The sequence below is a fragment of the Salmo salar genome, chromosome 04 (genome assembly GCF_965601325.2).
Source record: "Salmo salar chromosome 04, fSalSal1, whole genome shotgun sequence".
Classification (NCBI taxonomy): domain Eukaryota; kingdom Metazoa; phylum Chordata; class Actinopteri; order Salmoniformes; family Salmonidae; genus Salmo; species Salmo salar.
The window spans coordinates 57,330,608-57,342,652 of NC_138294.1; the positions used below are offsets into that span (position 1 = coordinate 57,330,608).

The following is a 12,045-nucleotide window of genomic DNA, read 5'->3' on the forward strand; positions in this document are numbered from 1 at the left end:
TATTTACTTTTTTGCTCTTTTGCACACCAGTATTTCTACATGCACATCATCATCTGCTCATCTATCACTCCAGTGTTAATTTGCTAAATTGTAATTATTCCGCTACTATGGCCTATTTATTGCCTTACCTCCTCACACCATTTGCACACACTGTATATAGACTTTCTTTTTTTCTATTGTGTTATTGACTGTACGCTTGTTTATTCCATGTGTAACTCTGTGTTGTTGTTTGTGTCGCACTGCTTTGCTTTATCTTGGCCAGGTCACAGTTGTAAATGAGAACTTGTTCTCAACTAGCCTACCTGGTTAAATAAAGGTTAAATAAATAAATAAATTATTATAATAAATATGTCTCAGTTGTTGAATCTTGTTATGTTCATAAAAATATTTACACATGTTAAGTTTGCTGAAAATAAACGCAGTTGACATTGAGAGGACTTGCTTTTTTTGCTGAGTTTATATATCGGAGTATAGTAGGTGGTAGCTGTGGTGAATTTCTCAGAGCCCAAGGCTTATAACGAGGGTCAGGATAAAGATGCGTCTGTGACAGTAGGAGTGAAGTTTTTGGAAAAAGTAGACCCTTGCCTTTTGGCTGATCCATTTGTGGTTTCAGGGTAGATGAAAACAGAGTTGGGTGCTGTGGAATCAGTGATTGTAACCAGAAGGGGTCTTGTGATAATTGTTTGTGTTTCTGCTGGTCAGAGGGAGCAGGCTCTTTGCATTAAACGAATGGGGGCAAGAGCTGTGAATTGTGGGGGTAGCGGAAAATGTAAAAGCTGACAAACTGAAGGGGAAGATTCCCAGTGTTTGTGATGCTCGTCGTTTGGTGCAAAGCAGACAGGGTGGCGTAATCGGTGAAACAGAAGAGTCGTTGTCTGTTCTTTTGAGTTTTGATGATGAGTCTTTGCCTGAGAAAGTGATGTTGGGATATATCAGTTATCCTGTACGAGCTTTTGTGCAGAATACATTACGTTGTTACAGGTGTCAAGCTTATGGGCATGTGGCAGCAGTGTGTTAGAGGGAGGTTCATAGGTGTGAGAAGTCTGCAGAAGGGCAGGAGACAAAGGAATGTGTAGCTTTGGAGAAAGTAGTGGTATGTGTTAATTGTTGGGGTGCCCATGTGGCTGGGGATCAGAAATGTCCCGTGTGAGAGAGGCAGGTTGAGGTTTCCAGGTTTAGAGTAGTGCAGAAGTTGTCATATGCTGAGGAAGATGGGTTAAGGGGGAGGAGCGGTGAGAGTAGTAGGAGAGATATACCAGTATAGAGGGATAGGCCAAAAAGTGATATACGTTTCAGTAAGATTGGATTTTTAGCATTTATAGCAATGTTATCAATTGTACAGCAGGGATGGAATGTAAGTCACAGAAAATTGAGGTTGGGGTGGCAGCTGCAAAGAGGTATTTGGGTGTGCGAGATTTGACAGAAGAGTTACAGGGTGTGTTAAGTGGTGATGTCCCATCCTTTCAGGATGATTGCATGAGGTAGGAATACATACATTTAATTAGTGGAGTAGGGTGGTGTTAATTTTATTTTATATAATTTTGAAATTAGTGAGTGTAGTGTTAGATGGTAGGGTATTTATTTTTATTTTTCAAGCATAGTACAAGGAAGTTGTACTCCAATCCAGTAGGTGGCGGTAATACAACAAATTGGATGCCAACCGCTGTTAAACTTCATAGAAGAAGAGGTGGTTATTCGCGGTTTATCCTCCGCACTTGAAGTCTTCGACGGCTGTTAGCGTGAGACTCTCTCTGTATATTCTAAGCTATATATCAGTATTCTTATTTTTCGTATTCTCTGGAAAGGAAACAACCCTTGTCAACATGCATGTGATAAAGCGAGGTAGGTCATTTCTAGTAGGATTAGTAGCAAAAGCTAGCTAAGTTTGTAATTTGACTGACTCTTGTCTTTTTTTTTTCCTTACAAGCAAGCTTTTGAACGTGTATTATATCGTTGGCCACTGTACTGTCATTAATCATGTTAAATGACTTTGCCTAGTTAGGTAGCTAATGTTATTGAAATCGTTAGCTAGCTAGATAAAGACCGCTGTCGTGTCGTTTAATAAGAACGAACGATCAAAACAGGTTGACAGTCTTGCAGCAATGTTCCTTTGTCAAATTTGGCGCCAAATTTGCCAACGTTTTGTAGTGTAGCTAGCCAGCTAGGTGCTTCTATCTAGGTCATTTGATTGGAAGTATCCGTGACTATCCCATCAATTAGTTAATCATATAGTTAGTTACAATTTAAATACTTAAATGTTACTTTTTTCTCCCAAAGCAGCTTTCTGGGTTACACAACAGGACGTTGGCTAGTATCCGGGACTATCCCATCAATTACATAACTAAATTAACTTTGTTTTTAAGCTTTGTGTCAAGTACTGACACTGACTTGTAAATTCCTTTTCCATGGCGCGCACATATATTTTATTGTTGATTTTCTGCTTAACACTTCCGCCATTACATAATTTTCAGATGGGCGCGAAGAGCGTGTCATGTTTGATAAGATCACTTCCCGCATTCAGAAGCTGTGCTATGGACTCAACTCTGACTTTGTAGATCCAGTGAGTCAATATTTTATGTTCAATGTATTTCCGTTGTTTGATAATTCTAGTGTTTCTGTGTGCTGTGTTTCTCTAACCCACCCTTTACCCTGCCTGTTGTCCCACCTTTAGACCCAGATCACCATGAAGGTCATCCAGGGTCTGTACAGTGGGGTCACTACAGTGGAGCTGGACACACTGGCTGCAGAGATTGCTGCCACCCTCACAACGAAACACCCCGACTATGCCATCCTGGCTGCCCGCATCGCCGTCTCCAACCTGCACAAGGAGACCAAGAAGGTGTTCAGTGGTAAGTCTCTCTTGCAAGTTATGCATATTGCTTCATTATCAGGCTCACTCAAAGTAGCCAAGATTCAGCCAGTCCACTCATTCAGTGGCACAGATGTCGAATTTGCCAGTGAGCTGACAATCGCACTTCTGGTAACTGAAGAAATTGGTACCTAAAAGACATTTCTAAACCCTGGGTGTGAAACTATGGTATCTGGAAATCTCTTGATGTTTTCTGTCAATGCTGTTTTAGATGTGGTGGAGGATCTCTACAACTATGTCAACCCACTAAACAGATGCCACTCTCCCATGGTTGCCAAGGAGACACTTGACATTGTCCTAGAAAACAAAGATCGCCTCAACTCTGCAATCATCTTCGACCGGGACTTCTCCTACAACTTCTTTGGATTCAAGGTCATTTTTACAGTACATGGTTTATAAACCATAATAACTTAAAAGTAAATTCTGCAATGGTTGGAAAGTAAACACTTTTTTGTGGTTTTCTACGTAGACACTTGAACGGTCGTACCTTCTGAAGATTAATGGGAAAGGTGAGTCTGGTTAAATAAATTACGTACATGTAAGAATTGACATCTTGTCATGATACGACCCTATGCTACATTGGATTAGGGATCATCACCAGTGGCACCTGGCTAAACAGGCACATTTTCAGAGCTGTTTTTTTGTGTGTGTGTGTGTGTGGTTCAGATGAGCTCCATCCCTCATGCTGACCTGTTCTGTTTTTGTGTAGTCGCCGAGCGACCCCAGCACATGCTCATGAGGGTGGCAGTTGGGATTCATCAGACTGACATTGACGCTGTCATCGAGACTTACAACCTGCTGTCAGAGAAGTGGTTCACCCACGCTTCGCCCACACTCTTCAACGCTGGCACCAACCGCCCACAACTGTCCAGGTAAGCACTTCATATTTTGGATCTACTTATGCCATTCTACTCCTCAGTGTAATGGCTATGATTACTGAATTGCAGAAAATACTTACGTCTTTGACAATTCTAAGTGCAAACCAGGAAAAAAAGCTTGACCGGTTTTAAATTAGTTGTCCTTGTTGACTTTTCAGCTGTTTCCTGTTGGCCATGAAGGATGACAGCATTGAGGGCATCTACGACACCCTAAAGCAGTGTGCCCTAATCTCTAAATCCGCAGGGGGCATCGGTGTGGCAGTCAGCTGCATCAGAGCCACGGGCAGCTACATTGCTGGGGTGAGGATCACATGATCACGTTCATAAATAAGACTGCCCCTTGAGGTGTTGCTATGTCTACGCCGAGGACCCAGAACAGTGGGTACTTGGCGTGATTGATGGCTCTGACCAGATCATGGGGAAAGTTTGTACATGAGAAAAAAATGACTGGTTTCATTGAAGCTTGGCGAGTCACTAATTTACTGAGGCTTCTTTGTTGTTGTTTTAATTTTTTTTAAGACAAATGGTAATTCCAATGGGCTGGTTCCCATGCTCCGAGTGTACAACAACACAGCACGCTATGTGGACCAGGGAGGCAACAAGGTGAGAATGAAATTAGATTTGAATACAGGTTTTGTTATTGGCCCTGGCCACAGGATGACCTCATAGATATGCATTAGCGCTCTGCGCAGAGATGACCCACTATCTATCACCCAAGTCTGATGGCTCTGAGAACATGCATACGGTCTTTCAGACTGTGGCCTGTTTACTGTACCATCATCAGGCATTTAACTCCCGCTCATTGCCCTCCTCAGAGACCTGGTGCGTTTGCCATGTACCTGGAGCCGTGGCACTTTGATGTGTTTGACTTCTTGGACCTGAAGAAGAACACAGGGAAGGAAGAGCAGAGGGCCAGAGATCTGTTCTACGGCATGTGGATCCCTGACCTCTTCATGAAGAGAGTGGAGAGCAACCAGGCATGCAGCAACATTTATCAACTAAAGTATTCAAACCAGATATGGAATTTAGTGAAATTCAAGCTCTAGTATATTTTGTACATCGCTCCTCAAGGTTGAATTAAAGAAGGGAATTAGGAGTGGTTCTGTTTAGATGAATATCTTCTTGAAAGATATCAGTACTCAATGGTGTATCGTACCCACAGGACTGGTCCCTGATGTGCCCCAGTGACTGCCCTGGACTGGACGAGTGCTGGGGGGAGGAGTTTGAGAAGCTCTATACCAGGTAAGACCGGCGCTCCTGACCCGGTATAACGGCTCCATACCAATCTACTCCCTGTGCAATGTCTCACTGGACCTGTCTCTGTCTCGTCAGGTATGAGCAGGAGGGTCGGGTCAAGCGGGTGGTGAAGGCCCAGCAGGTGTGGCATGCCATTATTGAGTCCCAGACTGAAACGGGTACCCCCTATATGCTTTACAAGGACGCATGCAACAGGAAGAGCAATCAGCAGAACCTGGGCACCATTAAGTCCAGTAACCTTTGTACTGAAATTGTAGAGTACACCAGCCATGATGAGGTGAGGGCAATCGATTACCTAAACTGTTTGAACTACTGAAGCTGTCTGAAATTGCACCCTATTCCATATTTGGTGCACTACTTTTAGCCAAGTCCACACCTGTTCCCTGTATCCGGGGCCCTAGTTGAAGGTAGTGGACTATACAAGGATTAGGTTGACATTTTGGACGCAACCTGAGACCAGCCTCTGTTTGGTCCCGTGTGGCTCAGTTGGTAGAGCATGGTGTTTGCAACGCCAGGGTTGTGGGTTCGATTCCCACGGGGGACCAGTACGGAGAAAAAAATGTATGCATTCACTACTGTAAGTTGCTCTGGATAAGAGCGTCTGCTAAATGACTCAAATGTAAATGTGTTATTGACTCTGGCCACAGGATGACCTCATAGATATGCATTAGCGCTCAACGCAGAGATGACCCACCACTGTATCTATCACCCAAGTCTGATGGCTCTGAGAACATGCATACTAAATCCCAAAGCTGTTTGAATGGCATCCTTTGATTTGTATATTGTTGAAAATAAATGTTGGATCACACCAAATGTTTAAATGGCCTAAGTCTGATGCTAATCTATCTGGCTCCTATTTCCCAATCTCAGGTGGCAGTGTGTAACCTGGCGTCCATCGCCCTCAACATGTATGTCACCCCAGAGAGAACATTTGACTTCAGCAAGCTGGCCTACGTCACCAAGGTCATCGTCAGGAACCTCAACAAGATCATTGAGATCAACTACTACCCTGTGGTCGAGGTAATGTCTAGCGTTCAACTTAGTGATACTAATAATATGATCAGCAAGACTGACGATTCTACAGGTTATATCTTCATGTGGACCAATAACTGATTGCCCCATGCCTCGCCTCCTTTCTAACCAGGCTGAGAACTCCAACAAGCGCCACAGGCCCATTGGTATCGGTGTGCAGGGTCTTGCTGATGCTTTCATCCTGATGCGTTTCCCCTTTGAGAGCGCCGAGGCCCAGAAGCTCAACACTCAGATCTTTGAGACCATCTACTACGCTGCCCTGGAGTCCAGCTGTGAGCTTGCTGCTGAGCTCGGTGCCTACGAGACCTACCCAGGCTCCCCTGTCAGCAAAGGAGTGAGTACCACCACCCTTACACCTAACTGAGATGTTAGATATCCTGTGTAGGGTAACTAACCTGTCAATAGTTCATTTTGGATTAAGGAGAATGTTCTGGTGTGGGTCTCAGGCTTAAATGGTTATTTTCCCCAGATCCTTCAGTACAACATGTGGGACAAAACCCCAACTGACCTGTGGGACTGGACACTTCTCAAGGAAAATATTGCCAAGTAAGTTCTCAACCTTGTCCTCTATTTTACCAACCCAACTACAGCTAGTCTCAACACATACATGACCAACCAAGTGGATTTAAATGTTGTCGCCTTTTGCATCACCACTTCACTCGCCCTTCTGCCCCGTCTCCAGGCACGGTGTGAGGAACAGTCTGCTGCTGGCCCCCATGCCCACGGCCTCTACAGCCCAGATCCTGGGCAACAACGAGTCTATCGAGCCCTACACCAGCAACATCTACACCCGCAGAGTCCTCTCTGGAGAGTTCCAGGTCAGTACCACTCTCTGTGGGTTCCATAGACAGTTATACCTCTGCTGAAACACATACACAGCATACTCAAACACTAGAAGGCTCTGAGTTTGGGCGTGTAAAAAGCTAGAGTTGTGTGTATGTGAGGACTAATGTTCTTTGCGCTCCCTGCAGATTGTGAACCCCCATCTGTTGAAGGACCTAACAGAGAGAGGGCTGTGGAATGAGGAGATGAAGAACCAGCTGATTGGTCAGAACGGGTCCATCCAGGTGAGAACCCAGACCATCACAATCAATGAAGACCAATCGGAGTGCAATTATGCCCTTTTGACTGTATTTTGTGAAGGTCATGTCTAACTTTTTGTTAAATTTTAAAAGCGCTATCCTTTTTTGGTAGTTGTCATCGTGCTATTGTTACTTGTCTTTAGGGTATTGCAGAGATCCCCGATGACCTGAAGGAGCTGTATAAGACTGTGTGGGAGATCTCCCAAAAGACTATTCTGAAGATGGCTGCTGACCGCGGGGCCTTCATAGACCAGAGCCAGTCTCTCAACATCCACATCGCTGAGCCCAACTACGGAAAGCTCACTAGCATGCACTTCTACGGCTGGAAGCAGGTGAGTCAGCTTGCCTATTGAAGTTTCTATAAGATTGCATTTTCTTAGCCCAGGGCCATCCTTAACTCGGGTGTTAAAATGGCTGGCTGATGCTGCCCCTTGAAGCATTGCAGTCCGACTGAAAGTGTAGAGCGTGTGTCATGAGGGGCGGAGAGTGACAGGTCTACGCCGAGGACCCAGAACGATGGGAACTTGGCGTGATTGGCTAGGGAGGCAACTTATGAGGATCAAAGTAGCGCTAAATATTAAATACCACTAACCTCTCTTCCGCTCCTCAGGGTCTGAAGACGGGCATGTACTACCTGAGGACCAAGCCTGCAGCCAACCCCATCCAGTTCACCCTGAACAAGGAGAAGCTGAAGGAGTCTCAGTCGGCTAAGAACTTGGAGGCGCTCAAGGAGCTCAACAGAGCCGCTATGGTGTGTTCCCTGGAGAACCGCGACGACTGCCTGATGTGTGGCTCTTAGACGGCCCCCCACTCTTTCCCCTACCCCCGCTCTTTAGTTAATTAACCATAGCAGTGGACCACTGAAGTCCTCAGGATCTTTGAACCCCACTGTCATTGCCTTTAGGTCAGGTAACATTATACAGTAATCTGCCCTGATGTCAGATCAGACTCTTAATAGAACAGGCTCTTATGTTTGTGTTGTGGGCATGCTAATGTAGCCTAACTATAGTGCTCTGTCTGCTAATACCAGATTATTAACTGTAAGCTGTTTTCTATTTATCTGTGTGGATCTGTTTGTCTGATTTGTTTAGTATAGGATTGAGTTTCCCAACTTTTTGTCTACTCCATTGTTAATATGTAAATCTAAAGATCTCATAACTTGCTGAATGAACTTCAAAAACAACAGTGTATACTAAGTATTTTTTTGTATTTGACCTGTGGGGAAACTAAAATGGCTTTGTATGCTGAACAAAAATATAAACGCAACAATTTGAAGAGTTTACTGAGTTAACGTTCCTATAAGGAAATCAGTCAATTTAAATACATTTCTTAGGCCCTAATCTATGGGTTTCACCCAACTGGGAATACAGATATGCATCTGTTCATCAGATACTGTACCTTAAAAAAAAAAAGGCATGGATCAGAAAACCAGTCAGTATCTGGTGTGACCACCATTTGCCTCATGCTGCGTGACATCTTCGTATAGAGTTGATCAGGCTGTTGATTGTGGCCTGTGGAATGTCCCACTCTTCAATGGCTGCATGAAGTTGCTGGATATTGGCGAGAACTGGAACACACTGTCGTATTTGTTGATCCTGAGCATTCCAAACATGCTCAATGGGTGACATGTCTGAGTATGCAGGCCATGGAAGAGCTGAGACATTTTCAGTCCAGGAATTTTGTACAGATCCTTGCGATATGGGGGGTGCATTATGCTGAAACATGAAGTGATGGAGTAGGATCAAGGGCATCACAAAGTGCCTCTAGATCTTGTCGCGGTATCGCTGTGCATTCAAATTGCCATCAATAAAATGCAATTGTGTTCATTTGTGTGCCCATACCATAAACCCCACCATGGGGCTCTGTTCACAACGTTAACCTCAGCAAACCACTCGCCCACGTCTCATCTGCCCAGTACAAACTGGGATTCATCCGTGGAGAGCACACTTCCAATGTTCATCTTGGATGAACTGTAGGTGAGCATTTGTCCACTTAAGTCGGTTCAAGACCCTGGTGAGGATGACGAGCACGCAGATGAGCTTCCCTGAGATGGTTTCTGATAGATTGTGCAAACCCACAGTTTCATCAGCTGTCCGGGTGGCTGGTCTCAGGCGACGTAGTATGTGAAAAACAGATATGGAGGTCCTGGGCTGCTGTGGTTGGTTACACGTGGTCTGGTTGTGAGGGCGGTTGAACGTAATGTAGGCGGCTTATGGTAGACATTAACATTCAATTCTCTGGCAACAGCTGTGGTGGACATTCCTTCAGTCAGCATGCCAATTGCATGCTCCCTTAACTTGAGACATCTGTGGCGTTGTGTGACAAAACTGCACATTTTAGTGGCCTTTTATTGTCCCCCAGCACAAGGTGCATCTGTAATGATAATGCTGTTTAATCAGTTTGATATGTCACACCTGTCAGGTGGATGGATATTCTTGGTCTTAGGGGAAATGCTCTGTAAACAAATTTGTGTATAACATTTGAGAAATAAGCTTTTTGTGTGTGTTAGTTATATTTTTGTTCAGTGTAATTATTATAATTTTTTTTCTCCCCAATTTCATGATATCCAATTGATAGTTATTCTTGTCCCATAACGGCAACTCCCGTATGGACTCGCTAGAGGCGAAAGTCTAGAGCCATGCGTCCTCTGAAACACGACCCTGCCAAGCTGCACTGCTTCTTGACACACTGCTCGCTTAACCCGGAAGCCAGCCGCACCAATGTGTCGGAGGAAACGCTGTACAACCCGGGAGGCCCAGTGTAATTAAGTTTGTGTTCATGCAATGTCCTGTGGTACTTTTGTCAAGGTATACAGTAGTTTAGCAATAACAGTACAAGGCACAAGGTGATGCTATTTTGTACTTGATGGGAATTGTATCAGGAAGATGGGGCTTCTTTCACGCTTGATATTTTGAGTTTTGAAATGGGTGATGGATATCCACAAGTTAATACATACCATTTGAAAAGTAACATATGAAATGGAGAGTCTCGGAATTACTTACATAATAATACGAAATGCTCTGAGACCAGGTTGTTTTGCCTTAAGTAAACCATCTGTCTTATATAACCGTACCAAACGTAACACACCATACTAAACGGAGTACTTCGGATTCACATACAGAATAATACGAAATGCTCTGAGACCAGGTTGACCAACAGGGAAGAGACTGTCAGAACAGTATAGCCAGTTTTACTCAAATTATTTACTTTATATAATGAACATTGTATATATTTTTGTTATTTTAATATTGGTTTGAAAAGATGTATTCAAAGTGAAATTGTAGTTCACTTTCAAGGTAATTCTCTATCCTTTCTAATTGTTAGGTTGGAATGTCTATAATTACAATGAATAAGAGTTACTACCGGTCTCAAACAGGTGGTCCAATGGGAGCAGACATCTGTATCACTGGGTGTTCACAGATCAAGTTTCATTTGGCAACATCACTTAACAATATTGTATACTGGGTTGTGGAGTATCTGATTACATGTGGCCTTCCCTGTGGCTCAGTTGGTAGAGCATGGTGTGTGCAACACCAGGGTTGTGGGTTCGATTCCCACGGGGGGCCAGTACAAAAAAAATAATGCATGAAATGAAATGTATGCATTCACTACTGTAAGTCGCTCTGGATAAGAGCGTCTGCTAAATGACTAAAATGTAAATGAACTCTGATTACAAAAAACTAATCAGAGTACCAGCAGCAATATTGTAATCAGATTACAGATACTTTGAAAAACTAGATTACTAAATTCAGAAAGGATCTTTGTGAATAAATACATTGACACCTTTCTGTTTTCTCAATGACATTCAATTCAGCATTGAAAAAAGGTGCAAGTTTAAGTTTGTTCCACATGAGGGAGTCTGACCACAAGTCAGAGACCACTATGATGATACACCTAATGTGTTTGATGGATACTGTTAGTCTTCTTCTAATGCCTCTTAAGGGGAAAGTAATCATATTCCAAAAATTACATCGCTGATTAAAAGTTTGGACAGGTAACTAGTAATTGTAACGGATTACATTTAGAAAGTAACCTACCCAACCCTGCGTGTATATGCATGCCTTTGAATGATTTGTAGCTCATTTTACAGCAAAATAGTTCTATGCTACCTACTGCAAGTGTATGTTGCTGCTTTGATTAAGGGACTATGGAGTTGACTGAAACAATGCTAACTGGCTGACACTTCTAATCTGAAGATGATGCACTCAGATGTGCAGTTCTCATTGGTCCTCCATTGATGGAACCCTCCCCTTCCTGCGAGCCGAAGTCAGTGTCCTGTGAGCTGCTGCCCCAGTCCTGGCAGTATTCTCCACCACCACCATGCTAGCCGTGGCAGCCTTCTTCTTAGTCACGTTCTCCAACGCCCTCCCCGGGCCCTTAATCCACCACTCGGCCATGTTGATTTTCCCCACCACTCTTTTCTCCTTCAGTTCACCTTGACCTTCCTCTTTCAGATCTCCCAGTTCCATGTCTACTTTCCCTTCATTCCCACGTCCTCCCATCTCATTCACTTTTTTGTCACCTTCTTCAAGTCCTTTCCACCAAATTGTATTATCCACACTGCGATCTACCTTTTTCCCTTTACCTTATTCCATCCTTACTTCTGCCTCCACTGGATTGCCCTTTCCCTCCACCTTCTTCTCCACCATCTCATTCGTGCTTACCTTTTTATATCCGAATCTCCCCCTTCCCCTCACTGTCTCCTTTCCATTTTCTGCTCTGACTCCTTCACTACCCCCCTCCACCCTTCTCTCTCCCTTCCCTCCATCAACTCTCCCCTCCTCCATTGTCACAACATCCATGTCTCCTACCTGTTTCGTCACCTCTGCTCCATCTGGCTCCACCTCCTGTTCTGCTCCAACTGGCACCACCTCCACCTCCTGTTCTGCTCCATCTGGCTCCACCTCCTGTTCTGCTCCATCTGGCC

General features: G+C 44.1%; 1 protein-coding gene, 3 non-coding genes and 1 pseudogene across 4 annotated transcripts; all 5 read left to right on the forward strand.

Moving 5' to 3' along the window:
* Positions 1-1,750: 1,750 nt before the first annotated feature.
* rir1 (Ribonucleoside-diphosphate reductase large subunit) lies at positions 1,751-8,393 on the forward strand. The gene is given in 18 exon segments (NM_001140513.1): positions 1,751-1,842; positions 2,472-2,560; positions 2,672-2,849; positions 3,081-3,241; positions 3,339-3,378; positions 3,579-3,741; positions 3,906-4,047; positions 4,267-4,350; positions 4,563-4,724; positions 4,910-4,989; positions 5,080-5,281; positions 5,875-6,024; positions 6,149-6,370; positions 6,506-6,582; positions 6,719-6,854; positions 7,008-7,103; positions 7,262-7,450; positions 7,729-8,393. Coding segments are annotated over 18 exon segments (2,379 nt in total). The 5' UTR covers positions 1,751-1,823; the 3' UTR covers positions 7,918-8,393.
* Positions 4,397-4,475, forward strand: LOC123742646 (small nucleolar RNA SNORD83). The gene has a single exon (XR_006769796.1). It is a non-coding gene; the product is annotated as a small nucleolar RNA SNORD83 (small nucleolar RNA).
* On the forward strand, positions 5,474-5,549 carry trnaa-ugc (transfer RNA alanine (anticodon UGC)). Its single transcript has one exon. It is a non-coding gene; the product is annotated as a tRNA-Ala (tRNA).
* On the forward strand, positions 5,645-5,728 carry LOC123742647 (small nucleolar RNA SNORD83). The gene has a single exon (XR_006769797.1). It is a non-coding gene; the product is annotated as a small nucleolar RNA SNORD83 (small nucleolar RNA).
* On the forward strand, positions 7,542-7,659 carry LOC123742597 (uncharacterized; annotated as a pseudogene).
* Positions 8,394-12,045: the final 3,652 nt, after the last annotated feature.